The sequence below is a fragment of the Xiphophorus maculatus genome, chromosome 12, assembly GCF_002775205.1.
Source record: "Xiphophorus maculatus strain JP 163 A chromosome 12, X_maculatus-5.0-male, whole genome shotgun sequence".
NCBI classification, from domain to species: Eukaryota; Metazoa; Chordata; class Actinopteri; order Cyprinodontiformes; family Poeciliidae; genus Xiphophorus; species Xiphophorus maculatus.
In genome coordinates this window covers 18,527,610-18,541,604 of record NC_036454.1, presented here as the reverse complement: position 1 = coordinate 18,541,604, position 13,995 = coordinate 18,527,610, and the positions used below count along the sequence as shown (strand labels likewise).

At 38.4% G+C, this 13,995-nt stretch overlaps 2 protein-coding genes across 3 annotated transcripts; both read right to left on the bottom strand.

Annotated features, from left to right (window-relative positions):
- Positions 1-1,929: 1,929 nt before the first annotated feature.
- On the bottom strand, positions 1,930-2,641 carry LOC102237953 (putative claudin-24). Its single transcript, XM_005804016.2, has one exon. The coding sequence runs from the start codon at positions 2,605-2,607 to the stop codon at positions 1,951-1,953; it is 657 nt and encodes a 218-aa protein (XP_005804073.1). The 5' UTR covers positions 2,608-2,641; the 3' UTR covers positions 1,930-1,950.
- A 2,213-nt stretch (positions 2,642-4,854) lies between these two features.
- Positions 4,855-13,163, bottom strand: lztr1 (leucine zipper like transcription regulator 1). 2 transcript variants are annotated; one of them, XM_014470617.2, is made up of 19 exons: positions 12,592-13,163; positions 12,439-12,501; positions 12,303-12,359; positions 11,603-11,682; positions 11,402-11,510; positions 10,855-10,938; positions 10,711-10,768; positions 10,473-10,612; positions 10,192-10,393; positions 9,771-9,881; positions 9,575-9,667; positions 9,370-9,465; positions 8,489-8,681; positions 8,235-8,404; positions 7,717-8,000; positions 6,873-7,022; positions 6,345-6,450; positions 6,149-6,229; positions 4,855-5,703 (listed from the first exon to the last, which is right to left on the bottom strand). In XM_014470617.2, the coding sequence occupies exons 1-19, from the start codon at positions 12,741-12,743 to the stop codon at positions 5,587-5,589; spliced, it is 2,346 nt and encodes a 781-aa protein (XP_014326103.1). In that variant the 5' UTR covers positions 12,744-13,163; the 3' UTR covers positions 4,855-5,586. The 2 variants fall into 2 exon arrangements, with proteins under 2 accessions (XP_014326103.1, XP_023199996.1); XM_023344228.1 differs by having other exon boundaries at positions 8,489-8,678.
- Between the last annotated feature and the right edge of the window lie 832 nt (positions 13,164-13,995).

The following is a 13,995-nucleotide window of genomic DNA, read 5'->3' as shown; positions in this document are numbered from 1 at the left end:
CATAGCCTGGGGCTTAAAAGAAACAAAAGAGAAAACACACACTGTTTTATCCAGTATATAACATATTGCATCCCTTCTTCATGGTCCAACTTTCAGAAGCATTGTCCTTATCATGGCACAAGGTTATTCACCTGAGAATTGCAGATTCATCTCTGTAGAAATGATGACTTCAGCAGTTCAAAGCCTGATTGTTAAGACACACTGTTACTGTGATAATACCAAATGAACTAGATAGAAGAGGATGTACTGGGTTAGAAAAATAATAACACTGACCACATGGTGTTATTGTATTTCTACAGGGTGCTGACAGATGACATGTACTTACGCACTCCAGTGTCTGTTTGTGTTGCTCTTTGTGTTCAAGCATGTGTGAGAAGGCATGTCCAAGTGGAAGTCAAACACGTGCACAGCAATATGACTGACTGAGCTCTGCAGTGTTAGTGGAGGACATATAGTGACACGCCTGCTGGTTACTTTAATTAAAACTGTTAAATGCAGAAGCCACAACAAAACTACATATACAGAGTTTGATTTGTTTTTTACAGGTTAAAATCTTACAGGTGCATTTTATTCAGATCCCTTGATATGATATTTTGCGGAATCACCCTTGACTGGAGTTACAGCTGCATGTCCTGTGGAGTGTCCTCTACCAGCTTTGCATATTTTTAAAAATGATATTTTTGCTCTTTCTTCTTTGCTAAGTAGGAAAGGTTCAGTCGTGCAATGGTTCAGAGTCTCCCTCTGAAGCAAAATGAACACAAAAAGACTGTAGCACTTTAAGGAAACCCATGTTGTCCACACTACTATTACTGGTTTTCTTGGTGGTTTTCTTTGGTGCTAATTAAAATAGAAACATGGTGACCCCTGATACATGTTAAAGAAAGCTTTGTTTCCGAGTATCAGCGAGACTACAGGCAAATATTTCTTCAACATCCAGCTCACTTGTAATATAGAGTAAACAGCAGTCATGAATACAGCTTTAGCAGCTGCTATTTGTTTTGTCACTTTGGTTTTAGCTCTTTTACAACATTTTAGGAGAGAAATTGCTGATTGTAAATAAATAACATAGAAATATTCAATGAGTTTGTTTAAATATTTTAAATCTTTTGATTTAATAAACAACTAACCTTTATTATATCAGAAATCTTATTTGGAGCCAGAATTTCAGCAAGATGTAAACAATCAAAGAGGAACAAAAAATAAAAACTGTGGAGATTAGAGCATGGCAGGAGTCCAGAAAAGCTGTAGCTTTTTACAAAACCAGACATTACCAACACATACACTTAAAAGGTTGAATTTGATTCACATACAGCAACAAATGTCTGTCTCCAATAACTCTAATTGAAACTTCAGAGGCAGAAAGGACAATAGATGAAGTGAACGGCTCACATGATTCGCCATCTTTGCAGAAGACTCTGTCAGTGATGTAATCCTTTTTTCCATTTCTTGATGAAGGATTGAACAGTGTTCTTAGAAAATCAAAGCTTGTGATACACTTTTAACAAAACCCTAAACCTACTTCTTATTTGGGTGATTTTCCAGCGTAGTCAGTTTCACAGGAGTATATTTAGAGAAATCAGCAGTAAAGGGAGCTGAAAACAAATGAGCAAAAATGATTTGAATATGTAAATCCCAGTAAAGTTTGTGGTCTGAGCTTAACAAAATGTAGAAATGCTCAATGCTGCTGCAAAGAAGCAGAATATGTTCTAAATAGCAAAAGAAGCTGCTTTTGTTTATAGTCTTGCATAAGTTCAATAAATCTCAACAGCTGCATAAAACAAAACATTCAGAGAGAATATTTTTGTTTGAGAAATAAACCCAAAAAGAGCTTTAAAAAATACACAGAGTCTTGTAAGTTTTATAAAAGCTTCAGTTTTTAATCAAAGCTATATACACAAATTTATTTATCTCATGATTTCTTCCAATTAAATCTGGGTATAACACAGACAGCTAAAGAACCTCTGTCTTCAGGTAGTGCCTTGTCCTGGGCTTCAGCTCTGCACTGACAGGAACATTCAGTCTTTGCAGGTCATAGTCCCCCATGCACACAGCCACAAAGAACAGAGTTCCTCCGATGACTTGGCCCAGACCCCCAAACCATCCAGAGAACATTGCCTCGCCATACTCCCACCGAGGCATCACGTCAGGAAAACCTTCATCCCAAAAGTCCACCACCGTTGTGTACGCCACTATGGAAACAGGAGCCAGAGTGGTGAGACCCGACACCCAGGTCATCACTCCGCTGAAGATGAAGAGCCGTCTTTTTACTTCTGGCTTCTTCACACCCATGCCAACCCCCTCCAGACCTAGAAAGCCGGTCAACAGGGCAAATCCTCCAATTCCAATAGATATCAAGACGAGGACTCTGGAGATCTGAAGATCCACCGGCAGGCCCAGCACAGAATCATAGGCCTTGCACTGAATCCCCTTCTCTTCCGTGTAGAGGCAGGTGAGCCAAAGCCCTGAAAACCAGTTCTCCACCTCGTTGAGATCAGAGTTCATCGTTTTCCACAGGGGTAAAAAAGCAGTGACCAGAGAAGTGACATAGCTCCCAAACGACAGAAACAGTGCCGTTTTTTCCATCATTTTTGTTGTTAGAAAAACCATCTTCTGCTTCTGCAGGTAAACCCTGTGTGCCGTAATTCTCCCGTCCAAGTTAATGTAATAAGATAAGGGATCCAGAGAGACTCTTTAGCCCTTCCCAGTTTTTGGGAAGGTCCACTTCTGCAGCCTCCTTTAAAAAAATGCACCCGATAAGAGAGATAATCCAGCATTGAGGTTTGACAATAGACCCACTGTTTCGTCTCAGTGTTCAATGTCATCACAGCGACTAATGAACTCTGTTTTTAAATGAAACCAGGTATGTTCAGTGAAATTCCTGGCCCAGAATGCACGTGTGCAGCAACATGGCCATAGTACACACACAATTAAACACAAAAAGAAAAAGAAGCTTTCTTTGATATTCATATCATGGGCTGTTTAAGAATGCATCCAGTACTTTTATGAGTTACTGCTTTTTTAGATAAAATGCTGCACTGACATACCTGATAAAACTACTGTTTTGAAACATGCATTTACATACTAAAGAAACCAAAACGGGAGCACTTTATTTGCCAAGTGTCTCAAGTGTCCAGACTGTGAAAAGCACTTTGTGTTCACTCCACTGGACCATTCAAAGTGTTAGAAGCTCCAGTTCTCTCTGAATTTTATGACTGCCTAAAATCCAATGAACTTTTTTTTTATCTATTAGTTTTTTTTTTAGTCCCTCCAGTTTTGATTTGCATTTGAGAAATGCTAAATTTCTTGTGTCCATAAAAAGTAGTAGTAATTTATTTGAATCTTTATTTAACCATTAAAATGATTTTTTCCTTCTATTTTACCAGGTTCAATCCTTTGAGATCATAGCTTTCTGTCGCAATGTTAGTGTCAGTGTGGTACAATGACCATAACACAGAGTGCAAAATTACATAAAATGTATTTTTGCTAGACCCTGGGCTTTAACTTTAGTAAGGCAAACTAAGTTTTGCAGATGCAAATCACATTAAAGTTTATTTCAAAATATACAGCTCAGAATTATTCATATGTGTGGTAAGTGTGAGCTTAAAGTAAAAGTTTTAATTTGACCAGCAGGCTTTTTCTAAATAATTTTAACATTTTTGAAGTGTCCTATGCAGAGTCCTGAGTTTTCAGTTTGGCTGAAAATCTTTGGGAGGAGCTCTTCCAAGCTGAAAATGCAAAGTCAATAAGCAGAAAGATCAATATACAGTATTTCTTGATGCTCAGTCGCAGGCAAAAGACTGATTTAAACATTTTATATTTTACATAAAGAAAAAAAACAAGACTTGTTTCTATAATAAAGTCTAATAAAAAGTGTATCCTTTTTGTTGGGAGAACGAACATGTTCCTTAAGACAAATCATCATTAATAATTTCCCTGTATTTACAAGATAAGGGTTAAAAAAAAATGCTCCCTTACTTTCTCAAAGGCATGTTGTTGATGTTTCAAAGCCTTTGCAAGAACAAGTGCTGAGGAGTAAGGTATCAGTGACATGCAGGTGAAATGCAGTTCTACATGTTTTATATATACTGCTCAAAAAAATAAAGGGAACACTTAAACAACACAATATAACTCCAAGTAAATCAAACTTCTGTGAAATCAAACTGTCCACGTAGGAAGCAACACTGAGTGACAATCAATTTCACCTGCTGTTGTGCAAATGGAACTTTGTACAGAACAAAGTATTCAATGAGAATATTTCTTTCATTCAGATCTAGGATGTGTTATTTGAGTGTTCCCTTTATTTTTTTGAGCAGTGTATAAAGAAACAATTAGGCAAGAACAGAACCTTAAGGAAGCGCATTTAAAGATTTGCAAAAAGTCTAAGGTATTTTGCAAACTATACAACTGATGTTTAAAAAACTAATATCTGCAAGGAATTGAAATAAAGTGGTCAGCAGCATCAATAGCACAGCAGATGTCATCTCAAGACACTTTATAAAACAGATTCAATTTATATACAATATTTAGTCTAGTCATCCAATTGTATAAGCAGATTTAAATATTGCAACGATATCCCATTTACTTTCACTTTCACTTATAGTTGAATTTAGGATATTTATATTTTATTATTAGGTTAATTACTAACCCAACTGAACTAAATGTCAATATTGAGATTTATTGAAAACATGAACAGCAGAAAATTCAAGCTGATGAGCAAAAGAAAATAGTCAATGCAGTGTGTGTCTGTGAAAAACAAGTAAAAGCATTTTAGATATGTAAACCAAAGGAAAGTTGAATTTGGAAGTCAAAAACAAAACCATGTGTCTCATATAAACTCAAAACAGTGCACAGAACTTGACTAATTTATTATGCAGTTTATTAAGGCTTTCATCACATGAATCCTACAGACATACGTTTTGCAACAGTAACGTAATGGTCACTATTACATGGTTCCTTTTAAAGTGAATAGGGAATTTTTTTTGGTTAGTACTGGTAACATTATAACTAGACATAGACATAATGAAACAAATAGTACACATTCTAATACTTTGTATATAATGACTGATTCCTTACATCACATATTAGAGGCTTGGTCACAGCTGAGAATAAAGCAAACTGAAGAACCGAGACAGATGGCATCTAAACTGCATGTGGACAAAGTAAACCTTTCTGAAACACTTTTTGCATAAACTGTCACAATCATGAACAGTAAAATGCATATGGGTTTTAAAAACACTTGATAAATACTGAGCAGAGGACAAGCTTGCAAAAAGTTTGTGTTTACAAAATAAATGACAAAGTGTGTAAAAAGTTTTTTTGTTTTTTTTTGTTTTTTTACAGTATTTAACATTTCTAAGCCACATTCTGGTTTCTTTGTTGATTTCACTGCTGCCTCAAATACAGCGAGACACAAAATGCAGCGTAGATAAAAGGCATTTATCATACAGGAGTCAGACATGCAGGGGCAAAAAAAAAAACCTAAAACATGAATAAAATAAAATGAATTCCAGTGCAGCAGGAATGAATAGAAGTAGATAAGTAGGAGCTGTATGGCTTCTTAGAAGTAAATAGCTCTTCTGAGTTATCCTAAATGTCAGAGCCCATTTCAGCACACTGTTTGTCTGATATGTGCGTAGCTAGAGACTCAATGATGTCCAACAACAGCAGCTGGCTGAGAGACCGCAGGTTGGGGAGCTTGGATACCTTTGGAAGGGGAGAACAAAGCAAAATGAAAAAATCTTTCAAAAATTAAGACAATGAGAGACAAAAATGGGTGTTAAGAAGCCTTTGATTTCACATGCATAAAAAAAATGGCAACAGCGAGAAAAAAAAAAAAGAAGCAGAACGGAAACACAAACAGCAGAGCTAACACTCCAGTGAAGGAAAGTGAAAATTGAGTGTTTTGCTGTTTCGTTAGATAACAAACAAAAATCAAGAGTGCCACTGCGACGCCCCGCTGCTCTTTGATGAGGTGCTTACACAGCCGGCCAAGCTGTAAACAGTCTCCTCTCTACTCAGAAAACGGAGCGTATTCCGCTAAGAGGTCAAACGTGTCAGTTTCCCCACAAAGACGACGAGACTAGAGGGTTAGCTCAGCTGCACTGAGTGGGCAGCACATCCCCCAGGCTTCAGATACAAGCCCACCCACCTTGATGAACTGATGGACAATAATGTGGAGGCAGTGCTTCTTCATGTCCAGAGCCTGCGTCTTGTCTGCCGCCTCCAAGATCTGGGGAGGGGCCAGCAAGCACGAGAAGTGAGAGAAGAAGTTCTTTATTCAGCAAGAAAGATATTGTGTTTTCCCAATTAGGTCACAGATACCCCAGGGTGAAAAATATAAATACCTGCAGGACATTCTCCACAGTCACATTCATCTCCAGGTTCTGCTTGCAGTAAGCCTGGAGCCTGTTGTTGGAGAAGCCGTAGTAATACGGAGCAGCAAACAGATAGCTGGTTATCAGTGGTCAAGGAAAAATGCTCAAAACAGATGAGATGTCCGAAAAGAACTGCAGATATAATCACATAAGTGGAAAAATGTGTAACTGTGAATCCAAAGATTCCCCTTTTTAATGCCCTTGAATAGCTTACTATATGCAAGTGTGAGAAAACTCATAGAATCAAACAATGACCACAAAAATTGTAAAGTAAATAAAGACATTTGGTTAGAAGACATTTAAAACATTACAAACTGCCCAAAACATAATTTACTGCCTGCAAATATGATTTGAAAAGAAAATCTATTTACAACCTCAGATGACATTTTAACATATAAATGATATATAATATATAAAAATATTTCTAGATAAACATCCATCTAATTTAACCTGCCAATATTTAATTAAATGCCATTTTCTAGAGTTTGAGAAGGATACAGAGAATCCTCTGGAGGCATGTTGACGTCACCGTAGTAAATGTAGCGCAGCATGGATTCAAAAGCCTGCTTGCTTGGGACCATCTCACCGATGGAAATATTCACCTGACCGTCTTCTGGCATGAAGGAGCGGAACATCGCCTCAAAGTAACTGGAATATCAATACAAGATATCAGTCTGGAAAACAATGATTGTCAGTAAAAAATGTACTCCTGTCCAGATGCGTGGTGCCAAAAATAACTTTTAACACTCCTTGAAAGTTTTCATGATACATCCAAGTATTTTACTGGGATTTAATTTGACCTACTGACACACAGTAGAGTGTAATTGTTAAGTGGAAGGAATATTATGGATGGTTTTCAAAATTATTTACAAATGCAAATCTGAAGGGTGGCATCCATGTACAGTATATACTCTCTGGGATCTAAATAAAAGTGTGAACGACTCTCTGCCTTCAGAAGTTGCCTGAGAAGATTCAACTAAATGCATAAATACACCATCTCCACTGTGAAACATGGCTGTGAGAGCATCATGGTGAACACAATCAGAGCTGCAATGGCCTAGTCAAAGTGCAGAACTAAATCCAATTAACTCCAATCAATAAGTGTGCAAATAGAGCACAGATTCTGGTGACATGATTCATAAATTGCGCATCTTTAACTGGTGACAGGCAGCCCTACACAGTATTGACTCCATTTTCCTTGAATCATTTTCCTTCCACTTTACATTTATAAAGTACTTTTGCTAGGTCTAATTACATAATATGCAATAAAGTAAAAAGGTTCCACGGGTAAGAGAACTGCCAACATGTTGGTCTTGTCACAGGTAATTAGAGTTCGAAGTACCTGGATCGAGCTGCAAGTATGGCTTTGTGTGCAGGCCGAGGATGTCCATCTAACAGCAGAATAATGTCGCAGAACTCCAGTCCTCCTCCCTCCAGGCAGGCCTTCATGTCCTGCACCAGAGACGTCCCGATGTCCACTGGCTGGTCTGAATACACTCTGGGGGGAGGCTGCTGCTTCCGCCGCACTATCTCCACTATCAGTGGAGTGGAAAGATGCTCAAACTCTTTGGTCATGATCACCTGATTAAAGTGGGATTCCTTCACTACGAAGTTGAGACAGTGCTCCTGGAGAAGAGAAGATTTTTTTTTTTTTTGAATTAGGGTAAAAAGTTACTTTTTCCTTGCTTATCTGGTAATAAAGACTAACATGAACAAAATAAAGAGACTGGTTTGTTGGTGTGAAACTGAAAAAAGTCAAGTTAAAGCTCCACTGAACTACAACCACTAGAGGTCACTAGAAGAGTGATTTATATTTGGTGTTTTCAAGTTGTTGGGGTTTTTTTTCAATCTGGGCTGTACCTTGAGCTGGTCCAGCTGCAGCTTGTTGGCGTTCTCACAAACACTCAGAACATTCTGCAGATCTACAGACGCCTCGATGTACTGCACACAAAGCTGCTCCAGTCGTAAAAGCTTAAAACTTAGAGCGAGTTTGTACACGTCCATTATCAGAAGAACGTCCTGGACATGGCCTGCGAGTAAATACAGGAATATATAAATACTCTTAGTAGCACATTGCTGGATTTAGTATCCAAACAGGGAAAGTTTAGGTGTACCTCTACGAGGGTACTGAATCTTGTCAGTATAGAGAAACTGCATTAGGACTTCGAAAGGCTGAGCTTCTGCTTCCCTGATGGATACCTCTAGCAGGGGCTGTGTGCCCGATGGCTTACTGCCTGCTGGGACATCTCTTGGGCCTCCAGCTGCTCCCTCATCACTTTCCTCACTGCTCTCACGTTTGGTCCTCTGCTAAACAAGAGGTTATGCAACATTTTTTCAGCATTTCCCCACCATATTAATAACACAATTTATTACTTAAATATGAATTGTTAAAACTAGTGCTCCATACGCTTGTTGCTGTGACTGTTCTGTATAGAAAGGCTAACTAAATGTCACCATAGCTAGGAGTAGTTAGAATAAAGAAAATCACTTCACAGCTTCATATGCACAAAGAATAACTGGGCTGTTCACTTGTTATAAAAGTCGGTACAGGAAAATACAGTTAAAATGGACAGACATAAGTGGATCATCATTATCATGGAACACTTTTGTGGATTCCCAGAGAGCATTTTACAGACCAAAAATGTATAGCTTTAAACAAGCTTTCTTTAAAGAATTGTGTTTGTTCCTCCCTGTAGAATAGCTCAAACTCCAGTGAGATTAGAAGGAGAGTTTCAGTAAACAACAAATTGAAATTCTGGTCACAGATTTTCAACTGAGTGCCGGACATCTTACGTTTTTATATAATGGCTTTCTTCTTTTCATCTTCCATTTGTGGAGAGCATGACTAGTAATTGTCCCACTAACAGCTTGCCATTGCACCTTAATTACAATTCACAGCTATTTTGTATCTTAAATGCAATAAAGAAGCTAGATTTTAGCTCACTTTGTGGATTTAAAATGATTTCCTGAAACATGTGATGTTTGTGACTCTGACCTGTCGCTGCCTGTCTCGGGCCTGCAGGATTTTCTTCCGCAGCCACTGACACCTCGCAGTAACTATGGCTATGTGCCCCAAGACTCTCTCTTCTCTCTGTGAACACAATAACAAAAAGATAAACCACTGAAAAAAGTTGGACTAAAGAGAAGCCAAGATTTAATTTCAATCATGAATTTGGAAGAATCACTTCAGCCTCACACACCTCTCCCAAAATGAACTCCACATCACAGAACTGACGGTTCTCCCACAATTTGCCATAATCCTCATGTAGGGTACACTTTGGGTAGCTTGAGAACTGCAAGACAAGCATTTATGAAGCAGCCTGTTATCGACTTTGCAAGTAACGGATAAAATCCAGGTGCAAGTTTAAGAGTATTCCAGCAATCATTTGCATTTACCTGGAATCTGTACATCTCCCCACTGCGTACGTTGTTGTCCACGGTCCCTCCAAAAATGTACATGGCATCTTGAATCACAGCAGCAGCATGGAAAAGTCTCCCACTGGGCATCTGAGTGGGAAAAGAGAAATTCAACTCCAGTTAAAGAGAACTTCAGGAATGCAAAAAACAATCTGTGGAGTTCCTTAATTGCAAATTCAGTAAATGAGTAGGCTATTCTGATAACCATGGGTTTTGCAAAAAAGAACAAAGATAAAAAAGAGGACAAACAAATGTGAAAAGAAAGAAGGAACACATTTAAGGATGGATGGAGGGAAGGAAGGAACAATGCCTTTACTTAGGCAAGGGAGAAGCAAATTAAGTTGGGAAACACAAAGATGTTTCCATACTCATAAAGGTTCTGGATTACCCGGACTCATACCTCACTGTCTTGACTGGGGTGAATCACCTCCCAGGTCTGAGAGTCCACATCATAACAGTGAAGCTCATTGGGCAGAGTGTTGTCAGCAGCCCCTCCAAATACATAAAGGTGGCGGTCAAAGGCGACCATAGTGTGTCCGTAGCGTCTCTGAGGAGGAGGAGGAGAGCCCCGCAGTAAATGCTCTGTTGGGATGCGTGTCCACCTGGGAACAAGGATGTTGGCTACTTTATAGAGATGTGACGCATTAATGTTTGAGCTTTGTTTAAAAAAAATATACTCACATGTGGCCTTTAAACTCAAACTGAAACAGATTATTGGTGATTTTGGCTCCACTCTGACCAGAGAACACAAACATCTTATCCCGACATACAGCGACAGGGAAGTTACAGCAAGAAGGAGGAATCTCCCCACTCTGGTCAATCTGGTGGACACAAAGTCAAAGGAAAGCAGATGAAGAGAAATATTATTTTTATATGTTTTATTTGTGATTATTTATTTTAAAATAAGAATTGAACAGACCTCTTCCCAGCATGCATGTTCTCGGTCCTGCAGACTGATTGTCCACATGTCATTCAGCCTAGACACAAAAAGCAAACATCACTGAATTATAATTCAGCACATCAGAGTGAGAGTGAGATCAGAGTAATAATCTAAAAATCATACCTGGCGTTCCCATCATATCCAGCAAAAATCCACAGCTTATCATTGTACACTGTGGCACCATGTGCAGATCTGGCCACTGGCAAGCTGAAACAAAGTCACAGAATACACAGATAAAGAGTAGTGTGTACTGTAACCCTATAAAGAATACAATAGTTTAACTGTAAGGCAATGTAAGCTAATTAAGAATAACTGGTAACACTTTATTTGACGGGGTGTGCATAAGACTGACGTAACACTGTCATAAACGTGAAATAACATGAAATAACACCTGTCATGAACATGAAGGAGTCTTTATGAATGATGTCATGAAGTGTTATTCAGTAAATAATGACACTTTTAATGCAAAGTTGCTTTTAAAGTTGCATTGAAAGTCCATCAAAAGTGCCAACTTTGCATTAAAGTGTCATTATTTACAAAATAATGCAAAGTTGGCACTTTTAATGGACTTTCAATGCAAACTAATAAATTCAAACATTAGTAAAATAAAACATTCACATAATGACATTTTTCTTGAATAGTCTAGTCCATATATACAAATAATGTTTACCTTCCCTCCACCTTCCACTCGGTCCACTGTCCTGTGGCAAACTTGTACTCAAAAAGGTCGTTTTTGTTTTTCAAGTTTGAATTTGAATAAATATCTCCTGTGTAGCCCCCTGGAATACGACAGGACACCAAAGTAGACCCTTAGAGGACTCAAAAATATTATATTACATATTTTTAAAACCAAAAAGAAGAACCAAGTTACCAAAGACAAACATGCTGCTGCCATAGACCACTGCAGAGTGGTGGTATCTTGGAGCTGGTGGAGTTCCAGTGGTGAAAGCTCTGTGAGACACATTGAGACCACATGTTGAAGCACAAGGTCTTGTGGGAGGTCTCATTCCCCTCACACATTTTGACATTTTGATCATATTACAACCACAAACTTTAAGGTATTTTATATGACAGATCAAAGCAAAGTAATCTGTGTGGAAAGAGAGGCATACAATGTTTAAAAATGATCAACAAGTAGTTTAGACAGTGGAGCGTGCGTGTGTTTTTATCTGATATATTTAAGTAAAATTCGGAGCAATTATTTCTCCTCATAAGTCATCAAATTAATAAATAGAGTCAGTCCACCTGTGTGTAATAAAAACCAAGGAGCACAGCAGACAGGCGTTTGTAGTGGGAAATTAACACTGTACACATCAACCTAAGGTTGAAACATGGTGGTGGCAACATCATGCTTTTGGGAAGCCTTTATTCAGACATCAACCAAATGTTCAGAACTAAGGTTCTATCTAGCAGGTCATCAACCCATTACACATAGACAGAGATTAAATTTAATTGATCTGTCACATAAGAAAACTACTCAAGTTTGTGATTATAAAATGACAAGATGTGAAAAAGTTCAAAGGAATATGAATATTTTTACAAGGTTTCTGATACAGATGCAGCAGGCTTACCGACACCAAGAGCAGTCCTTGACATCAAAGCGAAGTAAATCATTCAGCATGTTTTTCCTGTTGGGAGGCGCAGAGTTCAAACACTCTGGATGTCGTGCATAAAATAGGAAGCATCACCTGTCAGTCTAAAACTCACCCATTGTCTCCTCCAAACACATATATGGCGTCCCTGTACGCCACAACAGTGTGCTTACTGCGTCTGTGTGAAGATAAATAGAAACTCCGGGTGAACACAAGATTAAAGGAAAAGAAAAGAGTCATGATCTGAGGATGATTGGCAGAAAGTTACCTTGCTCCCACAAACTCATCACATGGAGGGAGTCTTCTCCAGCGGTGTACTGTCTCAAATGGTCCAAAGTTGAGCGTCAAGTACTCCACGCTATCCGAGCAGCTGTGGTCGAAATCAACACTGGGCGCCACTTTAGTTGATCTGCAGGACATTTTGGCTAGCAACTCATCTGAAAGAGGATCAGTTCTCAGGGCAACTCATCCGTAAATATTTCCTCTGTTAACGACATCATTAATGGCAGCCTTCCGCTAATAAGAGCTGTTAAATTTTGTAAAAGCGTATAAAGTTTCCCAAAAGAAAGGCAAAAAAGTTTAAAGTAAAGTTTGTCAAAAAGATGGCACTGGTAGTTCGTACAATATACTTTGCTAGCTAGCTAGCTAGCGTTGTTCGGCTAAGCTAAACACAAACTGTTCTAAATGTTAGCAAGTTTCTGCTTGCATTACGCTAAAATATCTTCCCCACCAACCAAAAACTGCGATAAATATAGATAGTTGGAAGATATTCAAGACAGAAACTAGCAAAATAACAGGATTATCACAACACGCCCCCTTCACACCCGGTGATGGCGTCACTTCCTGTTGAAAAGAAGCAACTCGCACTTCTTCTTTTTGTTTAATGGCGACTGGGAAACAACGTTTCGGTGCATTACCGCCACCGCGTGGAACAGAATGTATGTCATGGCGCTTTCCTTATGTGCTCGATGTGACTCTGCGCTCTTGGGGCATCATTTGTTAGGAAAAGCATGAGCGAGGGTTTGGGGGTGGGGGCAAAAAAGTTTTGTCATTTTCTCCTCTAACACATTTTGTGTTCATCTCCATTCAGTGGGGAGGTGGGTTTACAGTTCACTGTAGGTTACCTTAAGATTATTTGTTCATTGAAACATATTTGAGTTTCTAAAACTTGTAAAAAATAAAATAAAAATGTTTTCTCACAAACATTTCAACAATGGGAAAAGACTGTAAACATTTTAGGATTTTGAAGACTTCTGCATCTTGCAGTGCACTCTCAGGGCAAACTTACATGGATGGCCAGATCTGGGTATGTAGGCAGTTGATCTCCACGTCCTCCATTTGCAGACTGTTTTTGTACAATCGGATAACTGATTTAAATTTTTTCTTGGACCCCTTTAAATCCTCTAGCAGAACCATAATCTACTACAACTTTCTTTCTTTCAGCAATTTTGATCTTACCTTAAATATGCCAAAAATGATGTTCACCTAACACAAGTTATTTTAGGCATAATATAAAAATGCAATTGAACTGAACTGAATATCCAATGTTTATGTTTTAATCTTTGCAAACAGCATTATATGTGACTGGTCTGGTTTGATTTTTCTGAAAAGTCATATCAAACAGGTAATTTAGCATCTCACTGTTGATTTTTCAGAGATGTGATAATTGGGT

What these genes read in the sequence shown, in the direction of transcription:
- LOC102237953 (XM_005804016.2), bottom strand. Translation starts at nt 2,607, where the DNA reads ATGGTTTTTCTAACAACAAAAATGATGGAAAAAACGGCACTGTTTCTG.
- lztr1 (XM_014470617.2), bottom strand. Translation starts at nt 12,743, where the DNA reads ATGTCCTGCAGATCAACTAAAGTGGCGCCCAGTGTTGATTTCGACCAC. An exon ending in GGATATGATGGGAACGCCAG is followed by an intron (nt 10,769 to 10,854) that starts GTATGATTTTTA and finishes TTTTGTGTCTAG; the next exon opens with GCTGAATGACATGTGGACAA. An exon ending in ACCCCAGTCAAGACAGTGAG is followed by an intron (nt 9,882 to 10,191) that starts GTATGAGTCCGG and finishes TTTCCCACTCAG; the next exon opens with ATGCCCAGTGGGAGACTTTT.